Below are 12,159 nucleotides of genomic sequence, written 5' to 3'. Positions count from 1 at the left end.
ATACTATGCCTACTAAAATATTATTGCAATTTTATTTTCTCTTTGCTTTTAGTGCTAGGTTACTTTTCTTCTTTGTAACGAGCATAATTTTTAACATCCTTGAAACAAGAGAACTAGGAAGCCTTCTTAAGGACTGACATCAAGTTTTACTGTGTCAGATGTGGATTAAACCATAATAATGGCCTAAAATTTGTAGTTGATTCAATTTGTATCTACACTTGCAAGCATAAATTCAGTTGACTTGTATTCTTTCTATGAACAAAAAAATTGACTTATAAGTCTCAAAAAACTCAGTAGGGGATTAAAATTAACATTTGCTCTCAAATATGAGATAAAAGAAAAATAACTTAATTTTTCTGGAATTACTTAAGTATTCTTTGAAAACATAGTTACTATGAATATCTCCATGGCCTCATATCATTTTATGAACTAAGACATAAAGAATGTATGAGATGAGCTTGGTTCTTGCAGGAGAATTAACCTGTTTAAATTCTGGTTTTGTCCTTGACACTACAACGGTTCCATCTCTCTAAATTAGAGAACTCTGATTCTCAGGTTACTTGCCCACTTATTGGCTAACCATAAAGGCTGACGAACAGGTAGGGAAAGGCAAGGAATAAATATTTTGGCTCTAAAAGAAAACCACACACATACACAGAGAAGGCAAATTCTTAGTCTTAGACCTTATCTAAAAGAATTATTATTATTTAAAAAATGTCCTAATTATTTCCTGCCAGCTAAGATAAAACCTCAAAGGGTAAAGAGTGATTAGTCTTTAAAATATATTACATTTCCCCCTCAAAGATTCCCTTTCTAAGTAAGATAAAGTTCACATAGATGGACTATTTTGGTGGATAGATTTGGTGACTGGGGTTTGGAAGATTGCATAAATGGCATTTCTCAGGTGTTGGTGCTTTCTATTAATAGTTCAAAAACATGACCCTACCGGAGCCTTCGTTTTGTTTCATTTTTTCCTTATCTGAAGAGGCGCTCATTCCAAGTGGAGAAGATTGTGTGCGAGGATGAGTCACTATCTGAAGTCCTTTTGTGGATCATTCTGAACACAGAAGTAAAACTTTTCTGTGATGGACTGATTTCATGCTGTGGTTCTCATTAAATGTCTTTCCGAGGTCAGTCATTAATTGTGTTAAAAATCTTTTATCACGGTATCCTTAGAGGGAGTTAAACACCAGCAGAGCCACCCGCTGGCCTGCAAGTCTCAGAGATGGATGCTTTGTTAACTGCTACAGGAGAAGCCTCCTTCCCACATCCTCATTAGTTTCCTGCAATTTTGTGGAAGAGCAAGGCTCAAGACAGTCAGTGTCAAAGATCATCCAACCCTCAGGCTCTGCCGAACCTGCTGATTAGTTGGGAAACTTGGGAGGCAACGAGCCCACTAAGAAGTGAAAGAAGATGACAGGCACATAGCTGATGCCTTCAAATGGGATGGTTCTCCTGCTGATCCTCAACTTAAAAAAAAGTCTAATGATCACCTTTTATTGCTATACAAAGTTTAGCTTGTTTTTCTCCTCACTCTTAAGTATAGCTGCTGTGCAAATATATCTTTCAAGTTTTCAGACAGAGGCCATGCTAATGATGTTAAAAGTTAGCAACCAATATTGAATGACTTTTTAGATCTTGTAAGAGGACACGAATCAAAAGACATACATTTAATTAATGAAGTTCACTGAAAGACATGCAATAAACCACACTCAAGATGCAGTTACCTTTAATTGTGGTGAACTTATCTCCTGTTGGTAAGAGTATTTAGGGAGGAGTGGAGATGAGTAGGGCTGGGTAGGCTGAGAGAGTGTGGGGACCAGGTCAGAGACAGTGGCCAAGGAGGAATGAAAGGGAGGGGAGGAAAGCAGACAGCTGGGGAAAGATGTAGACGTTCGATGTCCCGAAGAGAATGAAGATGGCTTAAATATTGAGGAAAGACAAGATGCAATTATGCTTGTGTCCAGAAAGAGGTTACATGCTTTTTAGAGAATACCCCCCCACACCTGGATATTTTTAAAGTTACTACATACCCTGGGTGTGTGACATTTATGATAACTTCTTGCTTTGAAAGCACTAACTTCTGAATTTGATTCAACATTCCCAGTGGGTTTGATCAGTTTCATTTTTCTGACATGAGGGGTTTGAGATCAGACTTCCCATAGTCTACAATTTTATAAGGTATTTATGAGGCGGGGCCTTCTAACCATGAAGGAAAAAAAGTGTAAAACCCTGCAATGACTGTCTAACTTGCTTGTGAAGTAGATCGCAATTTATGAAGAGTAGGTTTGTTGCAAAGCTAGGCAAGTTAGGACCCTTGTCTGTGCCTGTGTGTGTTTGTTGGGAACTGGCTGTAAAACTCACCACCCTCTTCCTGAACACCATGCCAGTGATGCTGCCTGCAGCCTGCAGTAGCAGTTCCTGGGAACAAAGCCACATAGCTAATCACATCTTAAAACTAATTAAATTGGAGGGAAAATAAGTTATTTAAGTAAGTAACTTAGAAATATTTTTGATTTACTGCAATGAATGAATGATCTCTATTACTAAAAAGTGTGTTTATTTTATACAAATGCAGGCATGGCTGGGTTCTTTGTCCAGATGACATTTTCTCACCTGGTTGGGGAACTGCCAAGACTCGGGGTTCTGTGGTCACTGGACAGTGACCTAATGGACACTTACCATCATTTAATCCCAAGAATACCCCATATAGACCAAATACCTCTACATTTATTATTGGTAAGGTCTTAATAGGAAATTATGAGGTTTTAAAAATGATTTTCACGATGGAAAAATATTTCACATAAATGAAATGCACAAGAAAAAAAAAGATTGTCATTTTAAAAGATTTCTAAATAGAGGAGCCCTGGGAGAAAGTAACTTGCTTAGTAGCAAAATATGACTCATTGATTTGGTTTCATAATGTTAATATTTGCCAGTAGTCACATTTGATTTTTTAATTCACAGATTAAATATTTGGGATAACAAGTTTTGTTTTTGTCTTTTTTAGAAGAGAGAAGCTTACAAGAAGCTTAAAGATTTAGAGCATTCCCTTCTTTATTGATTAAAATCATTGCCCAAGGCTCTTTGTTGGTAAGGTGAATATGCAGGACCCAATTCTTAAGTAGTTACCAACTTAAAAAATTACGTCTTCAGAGAGAATTGAAAGGGAACTGGCGTGTATATATATTTTTTTCTTTTCTTTCTTTCTCTTTTTTCTCTTCCTTCGTTTTCAGACTGCTGTTATGTCAAAGAAATGGTATTTAGTTTTTGCTCTCTGGAGGTGAACTAATCTCTCTCTGTGTGTATCAATTTCCTCATCTGTATAGTGGGGATGATAATAATATTACCCACCCTATTGAGTTTTGAAAAGTAAAGATGTATTGTTCTTAGAAAACTATTTGAAACTCAGTAAGACCTCAAATATTAACTATTATTATTAATATTAAAATTAGAAAGACTTTATAAACATGTTTAAATATGGATTTATAGTAATAAATAACAGAATAACAATACATATTTACATCATCTTATTAAAATTTGATGTGTTTTTCACCCATCCTTCCACCTTGCCCTTATACTGTATGGTGCTGTGTTTATTGTGTGGAAGCCTTCTAAGACAATGTCAGAATTGATGTTTATTAATATGATTAACTGTCCTAGCTAATTGTAGTACATCTGGTTAGTTCTTCAGGAATTAGGCAACATTAAAATACCTCATCCCTGGTCTTTGCTGCACTGCTGTCTTCCTTAGGGGCCCCGGGGCCTGTGAGGGCAGCTGTTGGATGTCTTAGGTGGTCAGCCTGTCTCTCCTCTTCCTCCTCGTCAATGTGCAGCTGTGACGTCACCTCTGTGCCTTCACGGCCGCAGCGCAAGGCATCTGGATCTTGAGATTCCGGCCCTCTTCGGGTGCCTGCCCTGACCCCCTCATAGACTTCCTCATCTTCCTCTCCAATGACAGGGAGGGTTTGGGGCAAGAGACCCATGCCAGGATGTGCGGAGGTCACAAACTTATCACCTAGGACCTCCGGTACCTTCTCCGGACCTGCGGAGCCCTCTCTCATTTTTGTCACATCTGCAAACTTGTTCAGAGGTGTCTTTCTAGAATCCTGAGGCATCGTGGCCTCAGGAGGCCGGGCTGCAGCTGAGGTCGTAGCTGAGTGGAGCAGAGGCAGCTGAGAGGAGGGGGCTTTGGCAGGTGTGGGTGCTCGCGGCCATGGGAGGAGAACGGAAGGGTCCTCCTTAATCTCAAGGCTGATCTCCTTTGGGGTATCTGGTTTGGCTGGGTCAGCTGGTAAAGCTAAAGCGCCAAGCTTCTCTAATTCGTCCAAGAACTTGTCCAGAAAATGAGGCGGCGTTGGGGCTGAAGGATTTACCAGTGCACCCTTGGCTGGCAGGGACAGCCACCCTGGGGTGGTTCCCTGGAGAGCGTCTCTATCTGGGTCACATGAAGCTTTGTGCAAGAGAGGGGGGCCTGGTTCACTGGAAGCCAGCTTAGAGATAAGCAGGAATTATGAAGTTACGGAAAACATGAAAGTAAAAATAATGCATCAAAACAGACAGAAATGCAGAAAGACAGGGTGGTGAATATAGAAAATATTTTATGCTATGGTGTATATTGGCTGATAGTTTTTGAATTTAAAGACATAAAATCCTTAGCATATTAATTAAAGATTGATCTGAACTATGCTAGCATTTGGAAAGCATTAAATGTCAAATAACAAGGTACAGCTGTCATAGAGATTATAAAGACAGGAAAATATTCAGAGATTTAATAGACTACTGCTTTCAAAATAGGTTTCTAGATATTGATTTAATATAAATAACTCTGGAATAATGTTAACTTAGAATGAAAACCAACAATTAAGCCTTTTTTGTTCCCAGAATTTGTTTAGTGTTCTTCCTGTGCCAAATCTTTTGAACTTTCATCATTTTCTCACTTACAGTTGCAAGGTGATTATAACATATGACATAAAATATTTTTACATCATTATACGTTAACACATTTCTAAATGAATAAGTTCTGAGAAAGATTTTTTTAAGAAGAGAAACTTATGATCAAAATGAGACTGAACTTATATAACTACTACTTCAAAGTTTTAAAAAATCCAAAGTAAATGTTTACACAGAAAGGGAGCATGTGATGTGAACAGGAGTAAACTTCTGGTAGGACTTCCATTCTCTTTTTCAAAAGCTTGACATTTTATGTAAACTAGTGGAGGTCTAATTTATGAAACTTAATCTCCTGAAGTAAAAAAAAAAAAATACTTCTGTATATCTTAATACTACCACTGCATTTTGGATGTACTGAACAAAACAGAATTTTTATTCATTAAAAGCTGTTCTTGACGTGTGCCTAGGAACATTCTAATACATTTATATATTATTTTTGGACTAGGAAGAATGTTATATGCTACACATGTGAAGTATTTGAGACAGGCTGGCAGAAGACATTTTACTTTGGCTCTTTCTAAGTAGATGATTGGAGTTTGGAAAGAAAAAATCTTCAAGAGAGATTGCACTTTCTGGCTGACTGTTTTGAATGGCGTGTCACTGGCTCACTCAGCACTCTTGGTCCTCGGCCCTTAGTATGGATCAGCGCACAGTGGATTCTGCACTTAATTTTGACTTCTATCCTATAAGAGGAATGGGGTTTAATAGAATTTATCTAGATATTTTTTAAAAAAGGAAATGTGATGTCACGTCACCATGGGGTGGGATAAATGAGACAAAGCGTCACAAAATATTTATGAGCATCCTTGTAGGAGATTCAAGACTAAAGGCTACATAGCACCTTTCAGTGCCAGGAATATGATGTGGCTGAGGAAGAAAGGTCTTTAAATTCCATTATTGTCATGACTACCACTACACCATTACTAACACCATTACTACCTGTTACTACTACTACTCCAATGCCATTACCACCACAGTCACTAATATACGTGTTAACGGGTTCAAAGTGCTTAGCCTTACCATGGGCTTGCTTCTACTGAAAGTTAAATAGAGTACCCTGAGATACCTGTATCACAAAAAATATACCTATAGTACAAGCATCATATAATTATCTTATCTTCTAAAAGCATTAGAATTGGATTCTACTCTACTAAAAGCAGAAATATCAAATAATACCAACTTACATTTGAACCGCTCCTAAATAAAGATAGTATGTCTAAAGAAATGTGATTGGAGTATGTCCAAGAGTGATTCATAAATCACAATGAATTCCCTTCTCTATTTACAAAGATCAGTTAGAAAATAGGATATTTAACATTTAGTTTATTTTAGGTATCATGGTTTAGAAGTACATTACAGTTTGTTCGTTTTTTTCTGAAAATGATTCAGTTCAAAACTATTAAGGAGTTTCCTTCACTTAGCCAGTGACATCATAGTATAGATTCCAGTTGGTGAACTGTTAATTTTTTTTTTTTTACTCTATGGACATAAGCTTTTTAATGTATTTTCCCCCAGCAGTGAGAATAAAACACTAATTAGTTATTAGTGAAATTTGTACACATCTCTACTTATAAAATGTAGAATATGATATCCTAAGAAAAACCTAGGAAATTGAAAATACATTTAAATCATATTCACAACAAAGGTCAAAACATTGTGATCTAAACTACTGCATTGCCAATATTTATTAAGACTTCATGGAAAAATTTCTTAAATTTTAAATAAGCCTTTGTAGATACACTCTGATTCTTTCTTATAACCTTTTATTTGAAAGTGCAATCACTTTGAAATTTATCTGGTAGTTCTTTTAAGATGACTGAATGCTAGATAAGACAGATATTTAATACAGAGATGAAGATTTTTTTCTTTTTATCAGTAGGAACTACTGAAGGAAGGATGTTGCTATCTAAATGCTGAGCTCTGCTAGTGAAGTAAACATACTAAAGAAGATTGTGGAAAATTTTGTCACCAGTCAAACAAAATTAGCAAGTACTAAACTGTTTCACTCTCCAGTGCTAAAGGATTGAGAGTAATTGCTCATAAACCCAGTCTTCAAAGAAAAATAGAATAAATAAAATGCGTAGCCTTAGCCCTCTAAAAGAAAATGCTTCTCCTAAGATAGTAGATTCTTTATGTCATTTGCCTTTGTGTAGCTTAAACCATTATGCTAGCACCCATAAGAAAAACTAAATTAAACTGACTTGACCTAGCACTCACACTTAGAAACACAACATGTAAATCTTTCATTTTGCCATAGATATGATGTTGTAGTCTAATGCCCTAATGTGTACCAACTATCTTACTCCGAGCTCCCAAGTATTATACTAATATGCTAGAATGTCTTCTTACCTTATTTGAACTTAAGCTGTGGATTCTATCACTAGAATAGCTGTGGGGTATTGGAAGTTCAGGATAGTCCTCAGCACCTTTGGTTGTATTCTTCTTGACAACTTCTACATAGGAAACAGGGAAGATGCCTTGTCTGTTGGTTCCTGGAATTTTACCTTCATACCAGTTTTGATCAACTCTTTTAAGAAGAATAATTCTATCTCCCTGTAATGAATAGTAGGAAAATGCGTTAGAAATAGACATGCGATAACATAAAAAGTTATAATTGTCAGTGTTTATTAATAATAATTTTCCATCTGGGAAAGTTTTATACTTTGAGCATTTTGTTTTCATTAGGAGAATGCAACTAAAGCCTCCAGAGCTCACTTCTAAATTATAGCTCATCAACATATATACAGTGTAATCATCCATTTATTAGAATCTTTCCTAAGGATACTTGGGCTTTACACATGTTCAGATTGGTCCTGTGAGAAATGTCATGTGTGAGTTATTTCAAAAAGCACAGTAGTTTAAGCTGCAGTGTGTTGATGAAGGGGATGAGCTGCAGTAGGCAGAACTTCAGAATGTGTACCAGAGATTGCAGTGACGGTGTGTCTGAAGAGAGTTACAGAAAGCAACCTCTGGAAGGGATGAAGTTGGATAGCACACCATTTTTCTTCTTTATCTAATGCGCTGAAAGATGATGCTCTGAAGGTGCTGCACTCAATATGCCAGCAAATTTGGAAAACTCAGCAGTGGCCACAGGACTGGAAAAGGTCAGTTTTCATTCCAATCCCAAAGAAAGGCAATGCCAAAGAATGCTCAAACTACTGCACAATTGCACTCATCTCACACGCTAGTAAAGTAATGCTCAAAATTCTCCAAGCCAGGCTTCATTAATACGTGAACTGTGAACTTCCAGATGTTCAAGCTGGGTTTAGAAAAGGCAGAGGAACCAGAGATCAAATTGCCAACATCCTCTGGATTATCAAAAAAGCAAGAGAGTTCCAGATAAACATGTACCTCTGCTTTATTGACTATGCCAAAGCCTTTGACTGTGTGGATCACAATAAACTGTGTAAAATTCTGAAAGAGATGGGCATACCAGACCACCTGACCTGCCTCTTGAGAAACCTGTATGCAGGTCAGGAAGCAACAGTTAGAACTGGACATGGAACAACAGACTGGTTCCAAATAGGAAAAGGAGTACATCAAGGCTGTATATTGTCACCCTGCTTATTTAACTTATATGCAGAGTACATCATGAGAAACGCTGGGCTGGAAGAAGCACAAGCTGGAATCAAGATTGCCGGGAGAAATATCAATAACCCATATGCAGGTGACACCATCCTTATGGCAGAAAGTGAAGAAGAACTAAAGAGCCTCTTGATGAAAGTGAAAGAGGAGAGTGCTTAAGCTCAACATTCAGAAAACTAAGATCATGGCATCTGGTCCCATCACTTCATGGCAAATAGATGGGGAAACAGTGGAAACAGTGTCAGACTTTATTTTTGGGGGCTCAAAAAGCACTGCTGTTGGTGATAGCAGCCATGAAATTAAAAGATGCTTACTCCTTGGAAGGAAAGTTATGACCAACCTAGATAGCATATTAGAAAGCAGAGACATTACTTTGCCAACAAAGGTCCATCTAGTAGTCAAGGCTATGGTTTTTCCAGTAGTCATGTATGAATGTGAGAGTTGGACTGTGAAGAAAGCTGAGTGCCAAAGAATTGATGCTTTTGAATTGTAGTGTTGGAGAAGACTCTTTAGAGTCCCTTGGACTGCAAGGAGATCCAACCAGTCCATCCTAAAGGAAATAAATCCTGAATGTTCATTGGAAGGACTGATGTTGAAGCTGAAACTCCAATCCTTTGGCCATTTCATGCGAAGAGTTGACTCATTGGAAAAGACCCTGATGCTGGGAAGGATTGGGGGCAGGAGAAGGGGACGACAGCGGATGAGATGGCTGGATGGCATCACCAACTCGATGGACATGGGTTTGGTTAGACTCCGGGAGTTGGTGATGGACAGGGAGGCCTGGTGCGCTGCAATTCATGGGGTCGCAAAGAGTCGGACATGACTGAGCAACTGAACTGAACTGAACTGAATACACTGCATAGTAACGAAAGAGTAAAAGCTAATGGGATGGGGCATAGCTAGCATCCTAAATAATGCATAGCTGTGGCCAGGACTCACATCCACCTGGTCTGCATCAAGACGGTGGAAGAAGATGACCTGTCTTAGTTTTGAAACGATGCAGCCTTTCAAATGCACCAAGGAAGAAAGCCACTTACCTTTCTCAGCGATAGCTCCACATTGGTGTCAGCGCTGAAATTATATTTGGCGACAGCTTCTCCGATTTCACCAGGCTGGGCTGGGGGAGGTGGTCTTGCAGGCTGTGCTTTTTCAGGAGGTGTGAGTTTCTACGAAGGAGAACAGTTCTCTTTATTCCTTATTTTCTTTTTAAATTAATTTTTATTGGTGTATAGTTGCTCTATGATGTGTTAGTTTCTGCCATACAGCACAATGAATCAGCTTTATGTATACATATATCCCCTCTCTTTTGTATTTCCTTCCCATTCAGGGCACCAAAGAGCTCAAAGTAGACTTCCCTGTGCTATAGAGTAAGTTCTCATTAGTTATATATTTTATACATAGTATCAATAGTGTATGCCTGTCAATCCCAATTTCCCAGTTCTTCCCATACCACTCCCCACCCCTCCTTGGTAGGAGTGTAAATTGATACAGCCACTATGGAAAACAGTATGGAGATTCCTTCAAAAATGAAAAATAGAACTAACATATGACCCAGCAATCCCACTCCTGGAGGTATACCCAGAGAAAACCATAATTCAAAAGGATACGTGCGCCCTAACGTTCATAGCAATACTATTTACAGTAGCCAGGACATGGAAACAACTTAAATGTCTGTCCATCAGCAGAGGAATGGATAAAGATGTGGTGCATATATGTAATGGACTATTACTCAGCCATAAAAATGAATGAAATTGGGTCATTTGTGGAGACGTGCACGGTCCTAGAGATGGTCATACAGAGTGAGGTAAGAAAGAGAAAAACAAATATCATATATTAACTCATAACTGTGGAGTCTAGAACAATGGTACAGATGAACTTATTTGCAAAGCAGTTATCTATTCTTGACCTGTAGTGACTCCAGAAACAACAGTCATGTAGGGGGAAGGGGAAGGGCTTACCTCTACATATGAGATTGGGAAAATGCCCACTCTCCCGTGATGCTCTCCCTCATACCAGTTTTGATCAATTTTCCTGAGGATGTAGACAGTATCTCCTTTCTTAAATGACAGCTCCCTGGAAGAGATACATTTAAGTGTTTGTTTTTTTTCTTGTGATGTACAGCAGTTATTCTTCAGATCAGCATTCTCACTGGATCTGCATCTGGCTGGTTAATGTACTTCCAGTATTGAAAAAAAATCTGTTGAGCCCAGTTAGCTAAGGATGCTCCTTGAAAAATTTTTAGAATTCATTTGAAACGTCACTTTAGAAATGATTGAAAAAGAGCAAATATAAACATCATGTCTGATTTAAATCACAGGCAGATTAATATGAAATTCAAAGGTGGAGACAGATGATTGCTATCTAGTCTTTGGTTTATGGGAGAAGAGTTGTGACGCTTGCCATAATGCTGGGTTCATTCTGCACTGATTTTTATTTGTCCTGAAGTTAGTTAGCTAGTTAGTTACCTCTCTCTCTCTGTCTCCTTTGTCTCCTCCTCCTGTAAGCTCAAGCTTACAATGAGGAGACCAATATCATTTAGCCTTAGCACACAAGTGCTAATGTGAGAAAAAATTTTATTTGCTGTTCCTTGAAACTGGTTGACAGGCATTTAAGTAGAGTATCTTGATAATCATTTTATCTTGTGAAGCAGAAAAGATTTTATACTTTGATTTTTCATTGAGGCACAATGAGAAACATTTTAAAAAAGTGGAGTATAATTGACATGTAACATTATGTTAGTTTCAGATATACAACGTAATATTTGTATATATTTCAAAATGACCACCACAATAAGTTAACAGTCACTGCATATAGTTACCATTTTTTTCTTATGATGAGAACCTTTAAGATTTAAGATTTTCAAATATGCAATACAGTATTATGAACTATGGTTACAAAGATAAACTTGTTTCAAGTGCAAAGACATGCACAGATTGCTTGTACCCTCCTTTATATTTTTTGTTTTTTAAATACAAAAATAATTTCAAGAAACTAAGTATGCTTTTCCATTTTGGCTGTTTCTAAGGAGACAGTAGGTAGACTAGGGTGTTTAATTTTAAGTTATAAAGACATTACTCATCATGAATAATTCATGCCTAAATTCTCACCCTCACTGCTGTAGTTTTTCATGGCTTCATCTCCCAGGTGATTGTGTCTCTGTGTTATTTTGCCTCCACAATTATGTCTCGTTGAAAGGTACTTATTTCAGATCTTTTGCCAAGAGCCCCACAGTCCCACACATCTGCCTTCCCACTCCCAAATCTTCTGTGTTGTTTTGTTCAGGATCTTGAGTTGGACCATTTATGTGTGCAGAGTATATAACACAGAGAGGTTTATATTAAATGTAGAATATTTCGCATTGATTAAAAGAATTAATTGAAAAAAGTTGCATAGTAAAAAGAATTATCACACATTTAGAAGTGCTAAAATCTTCACAATGGATGTGTGTTAAGTTTTCAGTAACCCTAAAAGCAAAGAAAATTCACAGAGCCTTACATTCAAATATAGTACTTCCCTCTTCATGCATGTGCCTAATATAGAAAATAAAAACCAAAGTATTTTCATGTTTACAATCCAACAGTTTTATTTATACTAAGTACATTTTGTATCTGGAAATGAGAT

The 12,159-nt window shown here is 37.5% G+C and overlaps 1 protein-coding gene and 1 long non-coding RNA gene across 10 annotated transcripts in view; one reads left to right on the top strand and one right to left on the bottom strand.

Moving 5' to 3' along the window:
* SORBS2 (sorbin and SH3 domain containing 2) overlaps positions 1 to 12,159 on the bottom strand; it is a 205,671-nt gene that overhangs the window by 16,781 nt on the left and 176,731 nt on the right. For all 9 annotated transcript variants that reach the window (XM_081521701.1, XM_081521704.1, XM_081521702.1 and 6 more), the window contains 3 exons: positions 10,497 to 10,611; positions 9,576 to 9,704; positions 7,303 to 7,506 (listed from right to left, as the gene is read on the bottom strand). In XM_081521701.1, coding sequence (XP_081377827.1) covers positions 7,303 to 7,506; positions 9,576 to 9,704; positions 10,497 to 10,611 — 448 coding nt within the window. The remainder of the gene's footprint in view (positions 1 to 7,302; positions 7,507 to 9,575; positions 9,705 to 10,496; positions 10,612 to 12,159) is intronic.
* LOC145518111 (uncharacterized) overlaps positions 1 to 12,159 on the top strand; it is a 194,789-nt gene that overhangs the window by 43,503 nt on the left and 139,127 nt on the right. The window lies entirely within an intron of this gene.

Source organism: Giraffa tippelskirchi, chromosome 8, assembly GCF_054371585.1.
Source record: "Giraffa tippelskirchi isolate mGirTip1 chromosome 8, T2T-mGirTip1v1.2.pri, whole genome shotgun sequence".
NCBI lineage: Eukaryota > Metazoa > Chordata > Mammalia > Artiodactyla > Giraffidae > Giraffa > Giraffa tippelskirchi.
This window is presented reverse-complemented; position numbering and strand designations above follow the sequence as displayed.